Source organism: Lithobates pipiens, unplaced genomic scaffold (genome assembly GCF_037356315.1).
Source record: "Lithobates pipiens isolate NorthernLeopardFrog02 unplaced genomic scaffold, aLitPip1_a1.2 Scaffold_25, whole genome shotgun sequence".
In the NCBI taxonomy this organism is placed as follows: Eukaryota; Metazoa; Chordata; class Amphibia; order Anura; family Ranidae; genus Lithobates; species Lithobates pipiens.
Window position 1 is genome coordinate 236878270 of NW_027507787.1, and position 26457 is coordinate 236904726.

Below are 26457 nucleotides of genomic sequence, written 5' to 3' on the forward strand. Positions count from 1 at the left end.
AATTTGAGGCCTTTTTCAGGACTCGGACCTGACTGGTGCATTATATGGCAATAGTGCAAAATAAAAAAGGCAAGGACCCATGATGGTCATGTCCTAATGATCCTGTAGTACTCTGAGGAATAACATTCTTTTGCAAGATTCACATGGGAATGGGAGGCCCTGGAAGAGCGTCGGAAGGCGGCGGTCCCGACTTTAGGATAAAAGCCGAGCGGCTTTCAGCCACATCAGTTGTCATCACCAACAAGCCGACCGCTGGCTCTAAAAAAATAAAAAAACTGCATCGGGGTGATGCCTGGGGTTAACCCCTTCAAGCCATAAGCGCATATTTGCGTACAGTTGGCATGAAGGGGTTAAGGCTTACAACTGCTTTATGCAAGGACTGTTGTGAAGGGATCTATATATTTTCGGTAAAAAAATGCAAAAACGCCAAATCATTCCTGCCCAGACATGGCGTCCCTTTAACTGAGTCTTTGCGCCAAGGTGGGAATAACTGCCGGATCATGTGAGCACTGCGATTGGTGGTCGCACGATTCGGAGCCCATCCTGCTGACCCATCCTGATAATTACCACCATGGCAGTTTAGTCATTATGCTGGGGAGTGCACATTCGCCCGTCAATGGATGCGATATGAGCAGCATGAAGGCGGTAAGGCCCCCGCCACCCTCTTTTTATGGCCAAAAAGGGACAATTCAAAGGGGGTGAATCACCTCTCTTCTTCACAGTAGCGGCCAGTGGTAGGAAGTATCTGGTGAAGAACCCCAGCTCTGTGTTCTTCACATGATCGCGGATCACAGGCACCAGCCAGCTGCGGGGAAAGTCGAACGTCTCTCTGATAAAAAAAAAAACACAACAAAAAATAAATAAAACACACCCACATCATCTATGAGTTCATAATAACAGACATTCTACTTCTATATATGTAAATAAAAGCGGCTACAAATCACTCAGCCTATAGACTGTATGGTCACATCTCTGCTACCACCAGTATATGCTTTTAACTAACATTGTATATTCTTTCATTATTTTCGTGGCCAGAGCTGTTTTTGCACAAGTTTAACGTGGTTGTAAAGCTTTGCATTGTGCACCGGTCATAATCATTTGGTGGAGGGGGGGATTATGGTGTGGGGGGTTGTTTTCAGGGGTTGGGCTTGGTTAAAGTCCTGGCTCGCAGTCTCCACTCTAATTCATCCCAAAGGGGATCTATTGGGTTGAGGTCAGGACTCTGTGCAGGCCAGTCAAGTTCCTCCACCCCAAACTTGCTCGTCCATGTCTTTATGGACCTTGCTTTGTACACTGGTGGGCAGCCATGTTGGAACAGGAAGGGGACATCCCCAAACTGTTCCCACAAAGCTGGAAGCATGAAATTGTCCAAAATGTCTTGGTATGCCGACGCCTTCAGAGTTTCCTTCACTGGAACTTAGGTGTCAGCCCTTGAAAAAAAAAAACACTCTCACACGTTTAATCCCCCCTTCACCAAATGATTTGGACCAGTGCACAAAGCAAGGTCCAAAAAAGACACGGATGAGTTTGGGGTGGAGGAACTTAACTGTCCTGACCTCAACCCGATAGAACACCTTTGAGAGGAATTGGAGCGGAGACTGCCAGCCAGGCCTTCTCCTCCATCAGTGCCTGACCTCACAGATGCTCTTCTGGAAGAATGGTCAAACATTCCCATAGACACACTCCTAAACCTTGTGGACGGCCTTCCCAGAAGAGTTGAAGCTGGTATAGCTGAAAAAAAATAAATAAATAAAAAAAAGGGGGGGGCAGCTTGAACCCTACTGACTAAAACTGGGATGCCATTAAAGTTCTTGTGTGTGTAAAGGCAGGCGTCCCAATACTTTAAGCAATATAGTGTATGTGGACTTCCTCTAAATTGAGTTCAGATGCTTCCAATGAGGGATCCTATACAGCATATTAGGATATTGTAGACAAATTGTGCTCATTCAGCCTTGTGGTAAGAGTTTGGTTAAAGACCCTTTTCTGTTCCCCCATGACTATAACCACCCCAATGTACAAAACCAGCTCCATAAAGACGTGGTGTGATGGTGTGACCAGTTGGGTGTGGAGTAACTGGAATGTCCTGTACAGAGTCCTGACCTCAACCCTACTTATCACCTTTGTGATGAACTGGAACAGAGATTGTGAGTTGGGTCACATTACCCAATATGACCTCACAAATTGGTGCAAATTCCCACCAACGCTTCAAGATTTTGGGACAAGCCTTTAAAAAGAGTGGAAAATGGGTTTGGGGCTGGGTGGATCATCTCCAAAATTAGCTGCCATGGTTTAAAAATGGGGATGTCTAAGTTGATAGAGGTGTGATGGTCCCGGAGATCAAACATTTTTGCCATATAATGTAACTGAAATTATTAAAGACTTTGCATCATTTGATCCATGCTGTTGCAGAAGATACAAGGGCAAATTTAAAGCAATATTAAAGAAAATTTCTACTTAAATTATTTTTTCAACTTCTAAAAAATGTGTGTGTGTGGAGGGGGGGACCAAATACCAGGAATTCTGTTTAAGTTAGAAGACGGAAAGTAATGCGTGTAACTTACTCTGTGCCAGTGATCTGTAGAGGGATGGCCTTCAGGAGCACCTCTGGTCCCATGCCCTCCACGGCCGCCCCCACGGTTCGGTCCAGGTCTCCGGTGTGGTGGGAAGTGAGGAGAGACCCGGAGGTCAGCCAGGGTCTGTAAACACTACAAAGCAAACCTCTCAGTAATCTGTAAAGAACATTATGAGGTCCGTTATACAAACGGGAATCTTCTTATATTCACTCACCTTCTTCATGAACGGGTGACAGGCCTTCCCGGCAACCTCAAAGAAGGTCTGCAGAACTTGCAGGACAAAGGACCAGGAGGAGTGGAATTTGTAGGATAAACCGTCTTCTACAAATCTAAATTGATGCAAAAAATAAAATTTGAAGATACTAAAGTAAAAGCTGGAAAGGTGCCTGTGAAGGTTCTCATCCATCCAGGTCATGGTGCCTGTGAAGGTTCTCATCGACCCAGGTGTATCAAGTAATAATTAGTCACATTTAAATGGTGAAGATGTTTTACAGGTTCTCCAAGCCTCCACTTCTTCATTTTTAAGGACTGCCGAGAAGACACCCCAACATTTATACACCAAGGGGAGGTGCCTTTTAGGGTTGCACCGACACCACTTTTTTTTTTAAGACCGAGTACAAGTACCGATACTGATAGTATATGGGCTGGGTTTAACAAGATGTCCGCTGCCGCCTTGTGACTGCAGGCTACTGAGGCCGAGTGCAGGGTGTACCAAGATGGGCGTTTCCGTGTACAGCCTCTGATGGAGACTTACAACCCTGCCCACAGGCTTACTTTCCTCTGCTGCAAGGATCGTGCCTGGATCTCGCCGTGCCTTGTCCCATGCTGCGCCTTCAACCCACCCACTCCGCCCACTGACTTCCGGGATGCAGGTATAGAGCGAAGCATCGGGAGCATTTGCCCGAGTACAAGTTGGGCAAATACTCGGTATCGGCGCCGATACTAGTGTCGGTGCAACCCTAGTGCTTTTACTAGTGGAAGGCATCAATTGGTGCCCTTGCTTTACAGAAACATAGGATCCATGTCATCTAAAGTGACAGAACAGTAATCTGGCTTGTTTCCAAAAGCAGACTGCTATTCTGCCTGTGTACCGAATCAGTGGGTGTTGTCAAACATCGGATCCAGGGGACCCGCTGATCAGCTCCTGCTGTGTAAAATCACAGCGGGAGTGAGCCACCAGTGACATGCACCCAGAAGTGAAGAATTACGCCCTCTCTATTTCTATATATAAAAGAGATTCTGCGCAGCACCGCCACCCCGTAGCAGCAAATATGCTATGGGGCGGTCGGCAAGTGGCTATAGACCATAGTTTGTAGCCACTATATGGCTACTTCACACTGAGGCGCGATGGCAGTAAAGCGGCGCTATATTTAGCGTCGCTTTACCGTAGTTTTAGCGGCGCTTTTCGGACGATAGCGGGGCAGTTTTACCCCCCGCTAGCGGCCGAAAAAGGGTTAAAACCGCCCGCAAAGTGCAGCTGCACTTTGCAGGCGGGTTTGGAGCGCTGCCCCATTGTTTTCAATGGGAAGGGGCATTTTAGGAGCCCTCGGGCTTTTACACTGGAGATACAGCAGCGGCTGTTTGCAGGCGCTATTTGCTATTTTTAGCACTCTAGCGCCTGCAAAGCGCCTCAGTGTGAAAGGGGCCTATCTTTCACACAAACCAATCACTATACACTTATTGGGGAGGGGGGCGGTTTACCCAGCATGTAGCAGAATACATATTGGCCTAAATTTATGAAGAGTCCTACACACTGAGTCTATGGACGCCAAATGCTGGACTCGGGAGCACGCCCGCAAGGTAACCCCCCCCCCCCCCCAGGAGAGCGCTTCTCCTAGGGGGTTACCTGATCCGGGGGAGGAGCCGCAAGGGTACCACTCTGTGCAAAAACTAGATGCACAGTGGAGGCAAGTATAGGTTTGTTTGTTGTTTTTAAAAAAGGAAATGGAAGCTTTACAATCACTTTAAAGAGGGATTCCACCAAAAAAAAATAATAATAAAAAAAAATATTAAAAGCCAGCAGCTATAAATACTACAGCTGCTGACTTTTAATAAATGGACACTCACCTGTCCCGGGTTCCAGTGATGCCGGCAGCCGAGGCCGATCGATCGCTCGGCCCTCGTCTGCTGCCGCCACCATTCTAGGTGAGGGAATCAGGAAGTGAAGCGAATCGGCTTCACTTCCCGGTTCCCTACTGCGCATGCGCGAATAGCGCAGCGCAATAGGAAATCTCTGCGCTGTCACTGGGACCCGTGTGTGTCCCAGCAGACAGCGCAGCAGGACAGGAAATGGCGTAGACTCCCACGGGAGTCTATGCCCGGAAGTGGGTGTAAATACCCGTCTTTGACAGGTATCTCCACCCCCCCCTCCCCCTGAAAGGTGCCAATTGTGACACCGGAGGGCGGGGGGATCCGATCAGCGGAGGTTCCACTTTAGGGTGGAACCCCGCTTTAAGTGGTTAAATTATAACTAAAGGGAACACTTAGTTTTGGATGGAGTGGAGAGAGATTAGAACACGTCAGTTTTTGTTGCTGTCTGTACCCAGTTATGAAGAGTCACCATCTCTCTTGTCCTGTTTACCGTTATCAAAAGTAAAAAGAAAATTCCACATTTTGGGTTGTCCCCATAAAAGTGATAAATCATCCCCAATAAAGTCCCCTAATTAGCAGGGATTCCTCTCACTTCCTGTTTTGCTATGGGATAGGAAGTGAATCTCAACACAGATGGTAACAAAAAAATAAAAAATCTGGCAGGTGTCATAACCCTTCCTTACTATATCCAAAATAGAGAAAAAAATATATAAGCCTTTAGTTTTACTTTAACCACTTGCCTACCAGGCACTTCTGCACCCTCTCTTCCTGCCCAGGACAATTTTTAAGCTTTCAGCGGTGTAACCCTTTGAATGACAATTGCGCGGTTATGTAATGCCGTGTACACACGGCCGGACTTCGACAGCAAAAGGTCAGACGGAACGAATCCGGTCGGACAATTCGACCATGTGTGGTCTTCATCGGACCTTTGCTGTCGAAAAATCAGATGGCTTTTAGATTTGGAACATGTTTCAAATCTTTCCGACGGACTAGAGTCCGTTTGTCTGTATGCTGGTCCGACAGACGAAAACCGACGCTAGGGCAGCTATTGGCTATGAACTTCCTTATTCTAGTCCGGTCGTACGTCATCACAGTCAAATCCGTTGGACTTTGGTGCGACTGTGTGGGAAAAAGTCTGGTCGGGAAAAAGGCTGGTCGGGAAAAAGGATGGTCGGGAAAAAGGATGGTCGGGAAAAGGCTGGTCGGGAAAAAGGCTGGTCGGGAAAAAGGCTGGTCGGGAAAAAGGCTGGTCGGGAAAAAAGGCTGGTCGGGAAAAAGGCTGGTCGGGAAAAAGGCTGGTCGGGAAAAAGGCTGGTCGTGTAACGGATCGTCACCGATCCATGATCCGAACGGGTCACCCTGCTTGGATCGGCACATGCCGCGATCCGCGGTCTCGGCCTTAGGATAGCTCCGAAGTGGCGGACATCTTTCTACACCCAGGCCGTTTAACAATGTGATCGTTCCAACGGAGCGATCACTTGTGAACAAGCCAGCGTCATGTCACGACGCCGGTTCCTCTCTCCCTCTCTGTACTTATCTGTACAGTGGAGGGGAGAGATCGGATGGAAGCAGCCATCCCTCCAAACCCTGCCGTACCCAGCCCATACCCTGCCAATATTACAGTGGGGGAGATTGTGGATATTACAGTGGGACTATATGGTGGTGGAATTTCACAGGTTTTTGCAAATTAAATTTTTTGCTGATCCGAAAAATGATCCGATCCGTGACTCTGATCCGAGCAACAATCCAATCCGTGAGTTTTTTGATCCGTTGCACTCCTAGTTGGGTGTACACGGCAAAATACTGTACCCATATGGCATTTCTATCATTTTTTTCACACAAAGAGCTTTCTTTTGGTAGTATTTAATGACCACTGCGTTTTATTTTTTTTTTTGGTTAAACAAACCAAAAAAAGACCAAAAAAAATAAATAAGGGAAATTACTTATAGTGTGTTATAAAATTTTGCAAACTGTTAAAAATATTTATCCTTCACTGATGTGCGCTGATAGGTGCCACTGATTGGCAGCACTGGTGGGCAACGTTGGGACCGATGTCCCTTTAACAGAAGCCGGTTACCAGCCTTCTGCTTTTTCCCGATAACTGGCTTCTGTTTAATCCTGTGATCAGCTGTTATTGGCTGAAAGTTGATCACATGGCCCTTTACCCCAATCTGTGATCTGCCCGAGGACCGCCCATGTACGCCCGAGGACCGCCCATGTACGCCCGAGGACCGCCCATGTACGCCCGAGGACCGCCCATGTACCCCCTCCCAGCATTGTAAGCCTGCGCTGGAGCCATCTTTTTTTACGGCTTATAGCATGGCAGAAACTGGTCAATATGCAATTAACTCACTTTAACAAAAAAATAAAAAAAAGACAATAAAGGTTCGTGTGACACGGGTAACTCTACACAGGAAAAACTTTGGGGCAGAACAGTCAACATAGTTGCATTAAATATAATGGGGTTCAGAAGGACTCACGTGAACATTTTATAGAGGTGTCCAGCCGGTCCTGATACTGGAGCAGAAGAGACACTTCCAATATCTTTTACATGAGGGCCGACACACTCTGTGAGAACGGACTGCAGAACAAAAAGAAAAAAAAAAAAAAAGAAGAAGTTGAGCGTCATCATTGAGACCAGAATATACACGGAAAAAAAAAAAAAAAAGACAAATCTATTTGGTTCAAAAAAAATCAACAGAATAAATAAAAATAGAAAACCTCCATATACACAATGCTATACCCAGAGTTGATCCAGAAGGCATAATAAAAAAAAATTCAAAACCCCAATAAAGCATTATCCAATTTGCTCCAGCTTGGATAAAAAAAAAAAAAAAAAAAAAAGGAAGAAGAAACCTCTTCCTGATCCCCCAAAAAGGCAATCAGACATGCATGTTTGTATGCTCAAATTTTTTTTTACTATGTATCTGAATGAATCATAACATGACAACACACATGCTAAACAGGAGCATACAGATGTGTTGTCAGTGCAGATGTTGCTGGTCATGCCGGCTCTGTGGTCAGGAGGACATTTACCTTCATGGTTCCGGTAGCTGCAGACACAACCTGCAGATGAGGAGACAAGAGGCAGTTCATGGAGGTGGAGGAGAGGCGAGGTAGATGACCCAAACTTAAGTCACTCTGCAACCTGCAAACAAAACAAACACGCTATAACATGTAACAATAAAACTGATGACATCACTGAGAATGTAGCCTATTCATTCACTAGAGAGCGGTGACATCACTGAGAATGTAGCCTATCCCTTCACTAGAGACCGGTGACATCACTGAGAATGTAGCCTATCAAGTAGAATGGAGACATTACTGGCATCATCAGCCCACATGCCGTTACTAAATGCATTTATCTTGGATGCCTTTCCTGCAGGACACTGCGATGGTTTAGAGGCAGCCATTCTGTGGAGATCAATTACCACTTATTGTGTGCTGTGACTAATATTATGGAGGGGAATACCCTGTCACAGTAGGCATAGTGCTTTTGAAAAACAATGCCATCACCAGACAGGCAGCACATGACATCACATGATAGATAGAGGGATATATAATCAATCTATTTTTTTTTTTTTTTTTAAATAACTGTCACATTGTGTGGATTTTTAATTAAAAGCATGACAGAGATTTAAGTAAAATTAACCACTTGCCGCCAAATCATGTACCTGGGATGTCGTTGAACTTCAAGCTCTTGTACGGTCTGTTTTTTTATTTTATTTTTTTTAAGTAACAGTCAGCTCACTTGCAACAACCACTGGAGTGGCTAACCAGCCACTCTCCGTTATTATTTGAAGCAGTGGGAGGGGGGGGGGGGTCGTCCCCTCCAGCGGCTCACTCGGGCTCTCCCATCCCACCAGGAGACCCGAGCTACTGGCCGACACATCCGCAGGCTAGTCGGGAGACCGCGTAGAAAGCCAGAGATTGGCTTTGATCGGATCTCCGCATGGTAATCTGGAAGCGATGACATGATTTCCGGTTTACCGGCATCTTAATGGCATTTTTTTTTAAAACTGAATGTATTAAAAAAAAAAAAAAAACATCTTTAAAAACGGCGATCTTTCTCAAAACAGCGATCTTTCGAGTGCAGAGGAGGGGTTTGGGGTCTTATAGCTAAAGAGGACCTGTCACATGCCTATTGCTGTCACATGGGATGTTTACATGGCTTGTAGCAGCCATAAAAGTGATCAAAATTAAATTTTTTAAAGCAACAGTGGAATATTAAAAAATAAAAAAAAAGTGCACCCATCCCCCCGTGCTATCACGCACACACGCAAACCAAGATTATCCCCGCATGTGAGGTTTTGCCCATGAACATCAGATCATGGGCAGTAATTCTAGCACCAGACCTCCTCTGTAAATCTAAAGTGGTGACCTGTGAAAGCTATTTTGCTAAATTGGGTTATGTATTTTTTTTGCATTAAAATGTCAAAAAAATAAAATAAAATAAAATTTTAAATAAAAAAAGTATTTTCCAAAAACTGCATTTGAAAAAAAAAACAAAAAAAAAAAAAAAACACACTGCTTAAATACCGCAAGACAAAAAAAATTGCAAAACCTGTCAAAAAAAAAAATATATATATATATATATATATATATATATATATATATATATATATATATATATATATATATATATATATATATATATATATAAATATATTACATTTTTACCAAAAAATAAAAAATAATCAGATGTTCACATGTAAACAAAAAGTGCCAGAAAATGCCCAGTCTTCATGTGGTTATAAAATAAAAACGTAAAATGCTGTAATAGATGGTGGAAATTTCTTACCGTGATAAGTTGATGTGAGCTTTCTCCATTACCGCCAGCCAGGCCAGTAAAGGCTGCAGGTCGTTTTCATTGGGCAGATAGTCATACAGGGCCTGTCACATAACACAAACAAATCAAGTTAGCATAAAGCATGCTTAAGGGGAAGGAAGGAAGGAAGAAAAGAGGAAGGAAGGAAGGAAGGAAGGAAGGAAGGAAGGAAGGAAGAAAAGAGGAAGGAAGGAAGAAAAGAGGAAGGAAGGAAGAAAAGAGGAAGGAAGGAAGAAAAGAGGAAGGAAGGAAGGAAGGAAGGAAGAAAAGAGGAAGGAAGGAAGGAAGAAAAGAGGAAGGAAGGAAGGAAGGAAGGAAGAAAAGAGGAAGGAAGGAAGGAAGAAAAGAGGAAGGAAGGAAGGAAGGAAGAAAAGAGGAAGGAAGGAAGGAAGGAAGAAAAGAGGAAGGAAGGAAGGAAGGAAGAAAAGAGGAAGGAAGGAAGGAAGGAAGAAAAGAGGAAGGAAGGAAGGAAGGAAGGAAGGAAGAAAAGAGGGAGGAAGGAAGGAAGGAAGGAAGAAAAGAGGGAGGAAGGAAGGAAGGAAGGAAGGAAGAAAAGAGGAAGGAAGGAAGGAAGGAAGGAAGGAAGAAAAGAGGAAGGAAGGAAGGAAGGAAGGAAGGAAGAAAAGAGGAAGGAAGGAAGGAAGGAAGAAAAGAGGAAGGAAGGAAGGAAGGAAGGAAGAAAAGAGAAAGGAAGGAAGGAAGAAAGAAAAGAGGAAGGAAGGAAGGAAGAAAGAAAAGAGGAAGGAAGGAAGGAAGAAAGAAAAGAGGAAGGAAGGAAGGAAGAAAAGAGGAAGGAAGGAAGGAAGGAAGGAAGAAAAGAGGAAGGAAGGAAGGAAGAAAAGAGGAAGGAAGGAAGGAAGGAAGAAAAGAGGAAGGAAGGAAGAAGAAAAAAAAAGAAAGAACACACTGGACACACTCCCCTCCACCTCGATCCCCGCTCTACTTACCTCCGGGGTTGCTGAGCTGTCAGCACCCCTTCAGATGGTCCAGGGATATGAAATCTCTGCTCTTCTCTGTGCCGCAAATCAGGGATGGACCAGATATCGATTCGTTGTGAATCCATCTGGTCCATCCTGGAAGTGCTGCACGCAGGAGAGGGTGAAGAGCAGAGATTTCGAAATCCCCAGACCACAGGTGCCTGCCCAGTGTTAGTTCACCTTTACATTTTTTCTATAAAAAAGGTGAAATAACCCTTTAACTCCTTCAATACCGGAAAAATTTAACCACCCCTGCCCAAACCAATTTTCAGCGCTGTCACACCTTGGACAATTGCACGGTCATGTAACACTGTACATATGACATTTTTATCTTTTTTTATTTCACACAAATTAAGCTTTGTTTTGGTGGTATTTAATCACCACTGGGGTTTTTAATTTTTTGCCAAAAATTAAAAAATAAATAAAAATTAAATAAAACACACTTTCATAGTTCGTTCTAAAATTTTGCAAATAGTTAATTTTTTTTCTTCAATGATGGGCACTGGGGAGACAACGCTGGTGGGGAGACAACGCTGGTGGGCACTGATGAGTGGCACCAATAGGCAGCAATGATGGGCACAGCAGCACTGATGAGGAGGCACTGGTGGGCACCATTTGGACTGCACTGATAATCAGGACATGGATAATCGTTGCCCTTCATATCAGTGTAGATGTCCCTTTTAGAGAAGCCGGTTGTCGGCTCTCCTGTCGCTCTCAGCATGTAGAAACGAGTGCCAATAACCGACTTCTGTTTACATCCATGATTAGCTGTGATTGGACAGAGCTGATCAAGTGCTAAACAGCTGCTGATTGGCTTTTTTTACCTCAATGTGTCATCAGCAGTGTCCTCAAGACATTGGGCGCTCACGGGATATGAGCCTCCCAGAACTAGCCGCCAGGGCTGTAACCGCTATTCAGCTATAGCGTGGTCAGCAAGGGGTCCAATAAAGAGAACACAGACAGTTCTCTGCAAAGATTACAGGATGACTCCAGTATCTATCGCAATCCAGGAAGAACAACCCTAGTAAGGCCGATACAATCTTATAGAAATCTGATTTCTCTGAACTTATACTCACTGTGATGATCTGGGCATTGAGCTCGGCGGACAGAGCATTGGCATTAGGGTGAGCGCTGAACAGGGCATGGAACGCCTGCATGGCACAAGCCGTGATCATCTGCAGAGGGGAAAAGGAGAAACATTTAAGAAGACTTAAAGTGAGACATGATAACCGCTTGCGCTCAGGAAGATTTACCCCCCCCCCCCCCCTCATGACCAGGCCCTTTTTTGCTGAGACAGCCAAGATTCGAACCATCTATGGATGGCTTTAGTGTAGAAATAGTTACATACCATGCCAACCCCCCCCCCCCCCCCCCAAAAAACACTCACCACATGGTTCAAGGTCATGACCTTCAGTAACGTCTCACAGCAAGGCTTGACCACACTGACAGGGAAACACGGCAGCAGATCCTTCAGCAGGGTCAGCATGTGTAGAGTTGTGGTGGCTTCTTTACTGCCTGAAGACCATGGGGGGGGGGGAGACAAAGTTATACAATCATCTGATCAACACAATGAATGATAAAGCTTTCTTTGTGGTGGTATTTTAGATCTTTTTTTTTGCTAAACTAAAAGACACTGAACTTTGGAAAAAAAAAAAAAAAAAAACACACAACATGTTTCTTTGTTTCCGTTATATAATTTTGCTAATAAATAATCATTCTTCATAATTTTAGGCCAAACATTCTGCTACATTTCTTTGGTGAAAATAACACAAATCAGTGCAATTTAGTCTGTAGAGTCCACAAACTATGGGATATATATCTGAAAATTGATCAATCCCGATTTCTTGGAGGCCCAAAAATGTCAGGACAGTACAAATATCTTTTTTTGGAAAGTAGACAGTCCCAAAGGTATTTAGTAAGAGGCATGGTGGGTTTTTTGAAGTTTGTCATAAAATATTGGAAAATAAATAAAAATTGTCAATTATTTTTACATCTGTGATTTGGACATTGTAAGCTGAATGTGAGGGGCCTAGGCGATCATCCACTAACCTCTCATAGGTTGACAGCAAGGGGATGAATGGTTTATAATCCCGGCATGTTATGGCGCTAGGCCACACCCTCAGATGATGTCAGTATGACGAAACGCGTCAGTTTTGCTCTAGTGACTGTCAGTAAAGTAGAAAGCCAAGAGTACTGTATACAGAGCGAGGTAGGAGACACCACCTTGTAGCTGCTCCCATTCGGTTTGGACGTCAGATTGCCTATTTTAAAGTTTATATTTTAAGTGCGGTTCTTATGAGGGTGGTATGGTTGCTTTTGATTAAAGTTTAAATGGAATTAGGCTATGGATTTCATTTTTCTTTTGCCTGGGTATGAGAGCATCAGTAGGACATCCAATCCCTGCATATGAGAGCGCCAGTGAGGATATAGTAGTAGAACGAAAAAATTCAGCGGTGGTTGTTTTGAGGCTTGTTTTCCAGGTCAATCTGGTAAGAGTACCTATAAAAGGGGGGAGACTTGTCCACCCAGTTTGTTTCACGAGTGGGAGGTGTTGGTGGTGGATTGCTGCAGATAGCGGACTAAGCGACATCATGGAGCCCAACTGATTTATGCATTACTGACTGTGGGATAGTTACTTTTTTACTTTTACAAAAACCAACTATCGCTGGTTGCACTCCATTATTGATAATAGGAGTATTATGGATTTGAAATTTAGCGCTGCCCCATATTGGATGTGTGCAATTATTTTTACATACTGTCACCAGTACAGTCTTATGTAACTGTTGTGGGGGTGATCAGGAACAATGGTGACAGTACGGGGGGGGGGGGGGGGGGAACAAAGAATAAAATAAAATATTTCCATAGTAACATTCTAAAGTTAGGGGAAACGATCAGGATTTTTTTTACTGAATGAAACTGATTCATTTAGGTTTGTTTTGTTGCGATTACCTGTGATTGGTCAAAGCTAAAATCACATGGTACAGATGGGCTGCGATTGGCCCTATCTGTACCATATGATCACATTTTACACAATGGATGGCATGAAAAGGAAGCCGCCCGTGACTGTGTAACGCACGCCCCCAGCTCCTCCCCACCGTGGTCCTATCGTCAGAAACTTCTCCCACTTGACCTTTGTTATAACATTGCATTTACTTTCAAAGTCTGACCTTCAGGACCACGTTCACACTGGAGGCACTTTACATGCGTTTTTGCACAAAAAAAATAAATAAAATAGTGCCTGTCCAATCAGGTCCGCCTAAAAAACTGACAGGCGGACCTGATCGGACAGCTCATGTGAAAGGGCCCATATACATATAATATAATATTTATATTAAAAATGTCTTCACTTCAGCCCAGAAGTGATTTCGCTCCAGTCCTCCAAGACCATAGAAGTGATCAGAGACAATCTGGTCTCTCTTCACCTCTATTGCCAGCGTCACAAACTGTTAGATCGTTACCCGCATATTCCTGAGCAGCAAGGGGGGAGGGGGACGCGATCCAGAGGCTAATTAGCTGCTCAGACCCCTGCAAGCTACAACACATTTTTTATGATATAGATTTTTATATATATATATATATATATATATATATATATATATATATATATATATATATCTATAGCTATATATATATATATATCTCTCTCTATCTCTATAGATATATCTATATCGGGATTGACCGATATCGTTTTTTTGGTGCGGATACAATAACGATAATTTCAGCAACCTCTCAGGGCGATGTACAGAATATTGGCAGACAATATCGGCTATTAACCACTTTCAGACCGGACCAATTTGCTGGTCAAAGACCAGACCACTTTTTGCGATTCGGCACTGCGTCGCTTTAACTGACAATTGCGCGGTCGTGCGACGTGGCTCCCAAACAAAATTGACGTCCTTTTTTTCCCACAAATAGAGCTTTCTTTTGGTGGTATTTGATCACCCCTGCGGTTTTTATTTTTTGCGCTATAAACAAAAATAGAGCGACAATTTTGAAAAAAACGCATTATTTTTTACTTTTTGTTATAAATATTGGACGTACATGTACGCCAATATGCCTGCCCGTGCCATGCTGTCGACGTACATCGTCGTGCGCTGGTCGGGAAGTGGTTAAAGAAAAAAAAAAAAAAGTTACACTTGTAAAAAAATTTTTTATTGCTGTCACAATGAATGTAAACATCCCATGTGACAACAATGGGCAGTGACAGGTTCTCTTTATGGAGGCATTGGGGGCTCTATAAGACCCCAAACCCCTCCACTGCACTTGAAAGTATTCAAAAACGTCAAGATCTGCGTTTTTGAATACTCTCTATTTTTTTAAAAACTGGTGCCTTTAAGATGCCAGCAATCCGGGAAGCGATGTCACGACACCGCTTTTGGATTACTAGATCCGATATCCGAATGAAGCATCAGCTTTGTTCGGGTCTTCGGCCAGCTGGAGGACATGCGGCTGCAGGCATCACCCCGGTAAAATCTCTTGAAGCAATATCGGTCTAGTTTGCAACCAATACAGATTTTTTCAGAAAATGCTGATATAGGCCTTACCGATAATCGGTTGATGCCCAATATATGTATAGTGATCAAGAAGTGGGTAAAGGACACCAACATTTCCAAAAGTTGCTTCACAGTTTATTGTAGCAAAACTAATACTTCCAGGAAGGGCAGGACCTCATGGGAGTATAGGTGACTTTTCACCAGCAGTCTACTGGGAACAATCACGATTTGTAGAAGTTGGAAGATTTCAGATTTACATTTTTAAACAAATTTTCAGTCTTTATATTTGATGGTTTTGGGGCATTATTGCTCCCCACTGACTCTGCACTCCACACTAAGCTCCTACTCTTACCCTTCCCCCAGCATTCCGTTCCTTCCCCCAAACACAATTCTTACCTCCCGATTTTTCGATCTCCTGGACACAAAACTTAGCGGTGGACTGGGCAGCAGGATGGTGAGCGGGGGCGGAGTCTGTAAACATGAACTCGCTGCCCTTCAGGATAGAGCACACGCCAAGCTGAGCGGCCTTCCGCACCTACAACAAATCGCACATGTGGAGGATCAGATCATATAAAAAAATTATAAAAAAAAAAAAAAAAAAAAAAAAAAAAAAAAAGTACCCACAGACCTCCGAAGACTTCCTTTTCTAAAAGTGTCATTTTTTTTCCTGGTCTACAACTTACTTTTGGCTTTGCATGGACAGTGAAGCTCAGTAAGCCATGGTACACCTGCAGAGTGGAGGGATAACTCCATGCAGACAGGTCCTGTTTCCGAAGCAACACCGACAAACATGAAACGATCTGAAAAATAAAATAAAATAAAAAAATAAAGTAAAGGACGTAATAAGGATTGCAGAATGACATAAAAATATATGAAAATGGACAGAGCTATCACCGTTGTACTGCAATCTGTGCTGCCACACTCTAAAAGAATGTATGAATCTACTAAACACAATATATGAAAGTGCAAAGTGCTAAATGTGCAAAAAAAACAAAAAGTATCAATTAAAGTGATTGTTTTTTTTTTTCCAATAACACATCATACTTGCCTCCACTGTGCAGCTCATTTTGCACAGAGTGGCCCCAAACATCGTCTTCTGGGGTCCCCCGGCGGCTCTTCCCCACATCAGATAACCCCACCCAGAGAAGCGCTCTCCCGAGGGGATTACCTTGCGGACACGCTACCGAATCCAGCATTTGCGTCCACAGACACGAATGCCGGACTCGGCCCAACACCCCCCCCCCCCACATCATTGGATTTGATTGAAAGCAGCGGGAGTCAATGACGGCGCTGCTATCAATCTATCCAATCAAGAGCCGGGACCCTGTGGAGAGAGGGACAGCACGTCCCCGCTGAGGAGATGAGGAGCTCAGGTAAGTAAAACAGGGGGGGGGGCTGCCAGGTGTTTGCATTGGATGTATTAAGGTGAAAGAAACACGAGGGTTTAGGACCCCTTTAACCACTTCGCATCCAGGCCAATTCTGACATTTCTCTCCTACATGTAAAATTCCTAAATTTTTTGCTAGAAAATTACATAGAACCCCCAAACATTATATATGTTTTTTTTAGCAAAGACCCTAGAGAATACAATGGCGGTCGTTGCAACTTTTTATCTCGCATGGTATTTGAGAATACTTTACTGTTTTTTTTTTTTTTTAAAGCATGAAAGTTAGCCCAATTTTTTTGCATAATGTGAAAGAGGAAGATACGCCGAGTAAATAGATACCCAACATGTCAAGCTTATAAAATTGCATGTGCTCATGGAATGGCGCCAAACGTTGGTATTTAAAAATCCCCATAGGCGATGCTTTAAATTTTTTTACTGGTTACACGTCACCTCCCGCCGCCCGCAAGAATGATCAAGCGGCGGAACAGCCACTATGATCGTTCTTATCGTGCAGGGAATCGCCGGCTGAAAATGCCGATATCTGAATGAGGTCTGTGGCCTCAGGCATCATTCAGATATACCACCACAAAGCCCACAACGTCATACGACGTAGTATAGGCGCCAAGTGGTTAAAGCAGTTGTATACCCCAAAAACATTTTTTTTATTTTAATACACCTCTAAGGCAAAATGCATAATGACCTAGTATGCACCGGAAACACTTACCTTAGAACGAGACGTCGGTAACTCACCTGGTCCACGCCGAGGGAGCCGACATGTTGCCTCAGCATATCTTCTGGGGTATCGTGGCTCTGGCGCGGTGAGTGGCTGGAGCCCCAATGTCGTCACTCCTGCGCATGCGTGCGGGAAACTTCTTTCCAGCAAAGTGCAGAGTCCGCCGGGCTTTCAGCCGACAATCCCCTGTGCACATGCGCCGCTGAAGTCAGAGGCTCATTGTGAGGGGAATATCTCCTAGATCGTACAGGTTTAGGAGATATTCTTTATACCTACAGGTAAGCCTTGTTATAGGCTTACCTGTAGGTAAAATAAAATGGACTATACAACCACTTTAACCCCTTCAATACCGGCCACTTTCATTCACTTCCTGCCCAGGCCAATTTTCAGCATTCAGCGCTGTCACACTTTGAATGACAATTACGCCATCATGTAACACTGTACTCCTATGACATTTTTTTTATTTTTTCACACAAATAGAGCTTTCTTTTTGGTGGTATTTAACCACTTCAGCCCCGGAATAATTTACCCCCTTCCTGACCAGAGCACTTTTTGCGATTCGGCACTGCGTTGCTTTAACTGACAATTGCGCGGTCGTGTGATGTCACACCCAAACAAAATTGACATCCTTTTTTACTACAATTAGAGCTTTCTTTTGGTGGTATTTGATCACCTCTGTGGTTTTTATTTTTTGTGCTATAAACAAAAAAAAAAACAAAAAAAGCAGCATTATTTTTTACTATAATAAACATTCCCCCCCCCCCCCCCAAAAAAATAATAATAATATATATATATATATATATATATATATATATATATATATATATATATATATATATATATATATATATATATGTGTGTGTGTGTGTGTGTATATATACACACACACATTCACTCTTTTTCCTCAGTTTAGGCAGATATGTACTCTTCTACATATTTTTGGTAAAAAAACAAAACAAAAAAAAAAAAAACGGCAATAAGCGATTGGCTTGCTTAAAAGTTATAGCGTTTATGAAATAGGGGATAGCTTTATGGCATTTTTATTAATGTATATATATATATATATATATATATATATATATATATATATATATATATATATATATATATATATATTTTTTTTTTTTTTAATGGCGGTGATCAGCGATTTTTATTGTGACTGCAACATTATGGCGGACACATCGGACATTTTTTGACACATTTTTGGGGCCATTGTCATTTATACAGCAATCAGTGCTATACAAATCCACGGATTCCTGTGTAAAATGACACTGGCAGTGAAGGGGTTAACCACTAGCGGGCAGTGTAGGGGTTAAGCTTGTCCTGGGGGCGTGGCTACATGTGACACGTCACTGATCTCTGCTTCCAATCACAGGGAGCAGAGATCAGTGACACTGTCACTAGGCAGAACAGGGAGATGCTTGTTTACATGAACATCTCCCCGTTCTTCCTCCCCGTGAGGCGATCGCGGGGATCGATTGAGTCCGTGGGACCCGACTCACGGAGCTTGCCGCGGGCCCGCCTCTTAAAGGGCAACGTACAGGTACACGATTCTGCATCCGCAGACACCCGATTTTGTCCGCCTCCGCAACAGTCCGATTCTGCAGACGGAGGAAAATCCTATTTTTTTTATCCGTCTGCAGAGCGGATCGGACGAACCAGGACAGACGGTCCGTGCTCGTCCGATCCCCATAGAGGAGAGCGGAGATCTGACAGGGCGGTCCCTGCACAGTGTGCGGAGACCGCCCTGTCCGCAGCCGGCTCAGTGGGGACAACGGAGCGATCCCCGCTGAGCGAATGGATCTTCACGGGGTGGATCATTACTCATCCGCCCCGTGTGAAAGAGGCCTAAGTAATTTTTCTCCTTCACTGATGTGCACAGATGAGGAGGCACCAATATGCAGCACTCATGGGCACTGATATTCAGCACTGACTGGCATCGCTGCACAGATAATCAGGGCATTGAATGTCTTGTGCAAATCTCCCCTGTGAGGAAATTCCGCCGATCGGCTCCCCTCTCCTCACTCTGTGTAAGGGGCGGAGAAGCGATAAACGGCACTTCCATGTTTACATGTGATCAGCTGTGACTGGATACAGCCGATCACATGGGTAAGGAGCCGTGTCACCTATGGCTGAAACAACTAAAATCGACAACGAATCGATTAGGAAATCAATTACTATTTTCATAATCGATCGGCCAGTAACATAATGGGGTAAAAAAAAAAAAAAAAAAAAAAAAAAAAAAAAATGAGCCCCTTAGAGAACAAAAAGAGAAAAAATAAAAAAAAAAAATTTAAATAAATTGCTACTGTAAATATTACTTTCAATGTTTACATTTTTTTTTTTTTTTTATATTATCTTAACCCCGTTATGTTGCTAAACATTTTAGGCCTGGTTCACACCTGTGTGTGATTTTTGGTGCTTTTTGCAGAAACGCACCACAGTTCATTTAACGTTCACATCTATGCTTTTTTTCAGCCGCTGCGTATTTGGAAAGGGTCAAGGACTTTTTTCAAAGCAAAACAGTGCTTTTTTTTTTTTTGTTACAATGGAGAAGCTGCAGAAAAGCATGTAATGCATTTTGTAGATTTTTTTTTAATGTGCCCAATAACAAATTGGCCAAAAAAAAAAGGCATAAAAAAAAACAAAAAACAAATGGCAGCAAAATCACTTGCGCAAATATTCTAAAACGCACAGAAAAAAAATGCACTGCAGAAACAGATAAAAGCAAACTACATTAGGTGTGCACCGAGCCTTATGCCGACCACACGGATCAATTTTCAGACGAGAATATTCAGACGAAAAATCTTTGTACATTCGCCGAATTAAAGAATGTCGTTTGAAATTTTCACTTGCTTTTTAACATTCCGTTTTAAAAACTAATGTCATTTGTGAACGAAAACCACATACACTTTCCGAAAACTCCTTTGGCCAAGAAGTTTTCTATTATTTCTAAATTTTCCCGTCACTGTGGTTGAAAACAAACGTCGATTTGACCCCCACTAACTATTAGAAAAATCGAACGAATGTTCTTATAATTACATTTTTTTTTTGAAGGAAGACTGTTTTTGTATGGCCAGAATATATTACAGTTTTGTTTGAAAATCTGCATAACAGTCTAACTTTTTTTTCTTTTAAATAAAAAAATAAATAAAAAAATTGATCCGGGTCGGATCATATTTACTATAGCCAACCTCTAATAGTATATACAGTATATCTCTTCTGTCTGTTATTCTCAGAGTAGAGTAGAGATTTTGCTCCCTAACCATATAGTTGGTTATTTATATTTACCACTGCATAGAGATATTTAAGAATAAATTGCCTTTTTTTTTAAGCTTTACATATTAACTAAAATTATACACCACACTTTAAGATTATTAACTGATTAATTGAAACAATAAATCAGCCAACTAATCGATTATGAAAACAATCGTTAGTTGCAGCCCTAGTGTCATGAGTATCAAAGAGTATCTCAGCAGGACAACATTGGATTCTCTGTGCGAGGGAGAATTTGAAGTTTGGCCAGATGAGCGTCTGGTAAGCGGGGCAGCAAAGATATAATAAAAAATAAAATAAAAAATAAAATAAAAAATTATGGCAGGGGCAGTGGCCCATATGCGATTGTTAATATTTTATGTTTAACACCGCCACCAATAAAAGTGATCTCACGGCGAATGCGCCGCAGAGACCATTTATCTTGTAGCAGACCCACCTGCTGAAGAAGGGGATACCGGGGTTGTGGTGTGGCTAGCTGCTGCCATAAAGACGATATCCTCCTTCAAACAGCCGCCGTAAAACTGCAGCGGGTGGTCCGTAAGTGGTTTAAAAAAACAAAAACAAAAAAAAAAACATATTTCTTCATCAGTTTAGGCCACACTATAAATGCTATAATGTTTGCAGAAACCAATATACGCTTACTGTGATTTTTTTTCCCCCCAAAAATACGAAGAATATATATTGGCCTAAACAAATGAAATAAATTTTAAAAACATTTTTTGGGGATATTATAGAAAAAAGTAAAAACAGTATTTTTTTTTTATTCAAAATTGTCGCATTTTTGGTTTATAGCGCACAAAAAAAAATTAAAAACCGTGGAGATGATCAAATACCAACAAAAGAAATCTCTATTTGTGGGGAAAAAAAGGACGTTAATTACGTTTGGGTGCCACGTCTCACAATTGTCAGTTAAAGCGACGCAGAGCCATATTGCAAAAAAAAATGGCCTGGTCATCGAGCGGGAAAATCTTCCAGTCTAAGTGTTTAAACTACAGAAATACTCTATACTACCAGCTTCTCTAATATTCCAGAAATATGAAAATCTAAACAAAGGATAAAACAAAAGGGAACACGACTTACCCATCTAAGAGCGGAGGTGCTGCCGCTGGTGGCCTGTGAGGACATAATATCCATGAAAGCCTTAGACGTGTCCGAGAATTTCTTAATCAGCACAGGACCCGGAACCCTGAAATACATCATCAGTTACTGGAGGATGAAGGACCAATGACCCGTCACCACTGGGGGAACAGACAGGCTTACCTCTTCAGAACCAGGTTCAGCAGGTAGGCAACGGCAGACAGTGACTCCGCAGACTCAACAGCTTCCAGAGTGGTCATCTATGGGGATAAAAAAATTATATATATATATAAAATGTATACATTATATAAGTTTAGAGCTGCATGATTCCGGGCAAAATGAGAATCGTGATTTTTTTTGCTTAGAATAAAAAAGTTCACGATTCTCGCGACGTAAAATCTTTCACATTATACAAAAAATAAAAAATAAAAAAACACAACATAAAAGTTAGCTTTTTTTTTTAATTCATTAAAGTCATTCTTTCCAAATAAATTGCATTCGAAAGACCGCTGCGCAAATACAGTGCGACATAAAAATATTACAACAACCATTTTATTCTCTAGGGCGTTTACTAAAAAAAAAAAAAAAAAAACTATATATATATATATATATATATATATATATATATATATATATATATATATATATATATATATATATATATATATACACACACACATACACACACACACACACACACACACAAACTATAATGTTTGGGGGTTCGAAGTAATTTTCTAGATAAAAAATAAATTAACTTGAAACCAACAAATGCCAGAAAAAGGCTTAGTGTTTATGTGGTTAAACTTTTTCCACTTACACACTAAGTCAGTTCCATTGACAAATTGTTACAATGTTTATACTTAAGTTCAACTGATAAAGAAAGTTTTGATTCTTGGCAGACTGCCCAGTTTTTTTCTCTTACTTTCTTTTGATGGCTTCAGAAGAGCAGAGAGATTTATTTGCATAGAAAGAATTGTGAAACACTTTAGTCAAGATCCCGATAACGATCCTTGACGATTAATTGGGCATCCCTAATTTTACACACACACTTATATATATATATATATATATATATATATATATATATATACACACACACACACATTTTATATATATATATATATATATATATATATATATATATATATATATATATATACAGTGGTGTGAAAAAGTGTTTGCCCCCTTCCTCATTTCCTGTTCCTTTGCATGTTTGTCACACTTAAGTGTTTCGGAACATCAAACCAATTTAAACAATAGTCAAGGACAACACAAGTAAACACAAAATGCAATTTGTAAATGAAGGTGTTTATTATTAAAGGTGAAAAAAAATCCAAACCATCATGGCCCTGTGTGAAAAAGTGATTGCCCCCTAAACCTAATAACTGGTTGGGCCACCCTTAGCAGCAACAACTGCAACCAAGCGTTTGCGATAACGTTTAATGATGCTTTTACAGCGTCCTGGAGGAACTTTGGCCCACTCATCTTTGCAGAATTGTCCTAATTCAGTTACATTAGAGGGTTTTCGAGCATGAACGGCCTTTTTAAGGTCATACCACAACATCTCAATAGGATTCAGGTCAGGACTTTGGCTAGGCCACTCCAAAGTCTTCATTTTGTTTTTCTTCAGCCATTCGGCGGTGGACTTGCTGGTGTGTTTAGGATCATTGTCCTGCTGCAGAACCCAAGTTCGTTTCAGCTTGAGTACACGAACAGATGGTCGGACATTCTCCTTCAGGATCTCTTGGTAGACAGCAGAATTCATAGTTCCTTTTATCACGGCAAGTCTTCCAGGTCCTGAAGCAGCAAAACAGCCCCAGACCATCACACTACCACCACCATATTTTACTGTTGGTATAATGTTCTTTTTATGAAATGCAGTGTTCCTTCTACGCCAGATATACTTGGACACACACCTTCCAAAGAGTTCCACTTTTGTCTCATCGGTCCACAGAATGTTGTCCCAAAAGTCTTGGGGATCATCAAGATGTGTTGTGGAGAAATTGAGACGAGCTTTGATGTTCTTTTTGCTCAGCAGTGGTTTTCTCCTTGGAACTCTGCCATGCAGGCCATTTTTGCCCAGTCTTTTCCTGATGGTGGAGGCATGAACGCTGACCTTAACTGAGGCAAGTGAGGCCTGCAGTTCCTTGGACGTTGTTGTGGGGTCTTTTGTGACCTCTTGGATGAGTCGTCGCTGCGCTCTTGGGGTAATTTTGGGCGGCCGGCCACTCCTGGGAAGGTTCACCACTGTTCCATGTCTTCGCCATTTGTGGATAATGGCTCTCACTGTGGTTCGCTGGATTCCCAAAGCTTTGGAAATGGCTTTATAACCCTTTCCAGACTGATAGATCTCAATTACTTTCTTTCTCAATTGTTCCTGAATTTCTTTGGGTCTCGGCATGATGTGTAGCTTTTAAGGATCTTCTGGTGGACCTTACTGTGTCAAGCAGCTCCTATTTAAGTGATGCCTTGATTGTGAACAGGTGTGGCAATAATCAGGCCTGGGTGTGGCTAGAGAAATTGAACTCAGGTGTGGACAACCACAGTTATAGTATGTTTTAACAAGGGGGGCAATCACTTTTTCACACAGGGCCATGATGGTTTGGATTTTTTTCACCTTTAATAATAAACACCTTCATTTACAAATTGCATTTTGTGTTTACTTGTGTTGTCCTTGACTATTGTTTAAATTGGTTTGATGTTCCGAAACACTTAAGTGTGACAAACATGCAAAGGAACAGGAAATGAGGAAGGGGGCAAACACTTTTTCACACCACTGTATATATATACATACACACACACACACATTATATATATATATATACACACACACACACACACACACACGGTATATTACATATGGTTCCTATGTTAAAACGGAGTTACAAAAGTAGAACTTCCACTTATCTAATTCCATCCCCCTCTCCGGTGCCACATTTTATATAGGTACCCCTTAATTGTGGCCTTAAAGTGGGGACGTCCAGGCTTTTTTTTTTTTTTTTCATTTATTAAAAGTCAGCAGCTACAAAAAGTGTAGCTGCTAACTTTTAATAAACAGACACTTACCTGTCCCATGGTCTAGCAATGCGGCCACACAGAGCCTCCCACCTCTCTGCGACGCCTCCATTGAAAACGTTGACACCCGCCCGTGACAACCTGGGGCTAGACGGCCGGGCGCACACACCGCATCCACGAGTTGTGCTGCGCTCTCCAAGTGGACAGGACCGTGACGTGTCCCAGAAAATGGCACTTTACCAACCCCCCCCCCCCCCCCCAAAAAAAAAAACACATGCCAAAGACGGCATGTAAGGGGCAAAAAGTGCTTAAAGCGGAAGTTCAACTTTTGGGTGGAACTCCGCTTTAAGGATTGCATTAACCACTTCCCGACCGGCGCACGCTGATGTACGTCAGCAGAATGGCACGGGCAGGCATATTGGCGTACAGGTACGGCCATTTTAATATGTCGCCCTGCCATCGTGTGCACACCGCCAGCGGGGGGCTCACATACCGGTCGGGACCCCCGTGAGTCCGGTCGCCGTGGACTCGATCGCCGCGGGGATACCCGCGATTGTTTCACGGGGTGGCTGAATGGAGAGATGCCGTTGTAAACAGCATCTCCCCGTTCTGCCTAGCAACAAGTGACGCTGATCTCTGCTCCATGTGATTGGAGCAGAGATCAGTGTTCACTAAAAGAAAGCCCAGCCCCCCACAGTTAGTAACACGCCCCTAGGAACACTTAACCCCTACACTGCCACCCACTGGTTAACCCCTTCACTGCCAGTGTCATTTACACAGGAATAAATGCATTTGTATAGCACTGAATGCTGTATAAATGACAATGGTCCCAAAAATGTGTCAAAAATGTCCTATGTGTCCACCATAATGTCGCAGTCACAATAAAAAATAAATAAATCGCCGCCATTACTAGTAAAAAATAAATTATTAATAAAAATGCCATAAAACTATACCCTATTTTGTAAACGCTATAACTTTTTTGGCGCAAACCAAATAATCGCTTATTGCGATTTTTTTACCAAAAATATGTAGAAGAATACGTATCGGTCTAAACTGAGGGGAAAAAAAATTTTTTTTTATATATTTTTGGGGGATATTTATAACAAAAAGTAAAAAATAATGCGTTTTTTTCAAAATTGTCGCTCTATTTTTGTTTATAGCGCAAAAAATAAAAACTGCAGGGGTGATCAAATACCACCAAAAGAAAGCTCTATTTGTGGCGAAAAAAAGGACGTCAATTTTGTTTGGGAGCCACGTCGCACGACCGCGCAATTGTCAGTTAAAGCGATGCAGTGTTGAATCACAAAAAGTGGTCTGGTATTAAGCCAGCAAAATGGTCCGGGGCTGAAAGTGGTTAATAAAGAGGATGGTCACGTTTTGAAAACATACATGACTTGCGATTTATTATTTTTATTACAGTACAAATATTATTGTATTTAATATTGAATATACTATGTTTAGGGCAAATATTTGAGCGCCGTTTCTGTGTGCTGACCACTCTGTTGCCTGCTGACTGCCATGACCTCTGCCTGGACTCGACTACTGTCTTGCCTGCTGACCGCCATGACCACCGACCACACCACACCCCCCCCAATGGAACTGACTGCCATGATTCGCGCCCCCCCCCCCCAATCGGGAGGCACAACAGGTGACAACTATGGTGGGTCCTGATGGGACATTGACTTGGTCCGGACCCAGAGCGTGGTCCGCCATTTAGAGATGCCCGTTTTATTTCATAATTGCATTAGAGTGCAGCACATTCAAAAAATTAGGACAATGGCAAACATGCAGAGAAATCACTCACCAGGGCAGCAAAGTATTCGGTTTCTGTCTCCTTCCCTCCCTGAGAGCGGATCACTTCTGTTACTGCAGCCAGAACCGCACAGATCTAAAGAGACAATCAATTAAGTCTTAGATCTATACTTTGTATTTATGATAGAAGTCCTATAAAACAAATGAATGCAATAGTTATAACGCTACATTGGAGCATCAATAGGCAACAAC

The 26457-nt window shown here is 42.4% G+C and overlaps 1 protein-coding gene across 1 annotated transcript in view; it reads right to left on the reverse strand.

The window, feature by feature from the left end:
* The window catches only part of RRP12 (ribosomal RNA processing 12 homolog), a gene marked incomplete in the record, with an annotated part of 48829 nt that overhangs the window by 16332 nt on the left and 6040 nt on the right, over window positions 1-26457 (reverse strand). Inside the window, 14 exon segments of the mRNA XM_077455689.1 lie at window positions 708-829; window positions 2562-2659; window positions 2661-2705; window positions 2788-2902; window positions 7145-7245; window positions 7701-7812; window positions 9466-9557; window positions 11546-11644; window positions 11857-11984; window positions 15359-15497; window positions 15646-15762; window positions 21439-21544; window positions 21619-21695; window positions 26258-26341. Of these exon segments, the coding sequence (XP_077311815.1) occupies window positions 708-829; window positions 2562-2659; window positions 2661-2705; window positions 2788-2902; window positions 7145-7245; window positions 7701-7812; window positions 9466-9557; window positions 11546-11644; window positions 11857-11984; window positions 15359-15497; window positions 15646-15762; window positions 21439-21544; window positions 21619-21695; window positions 26258-26341 (1435 nt within the window).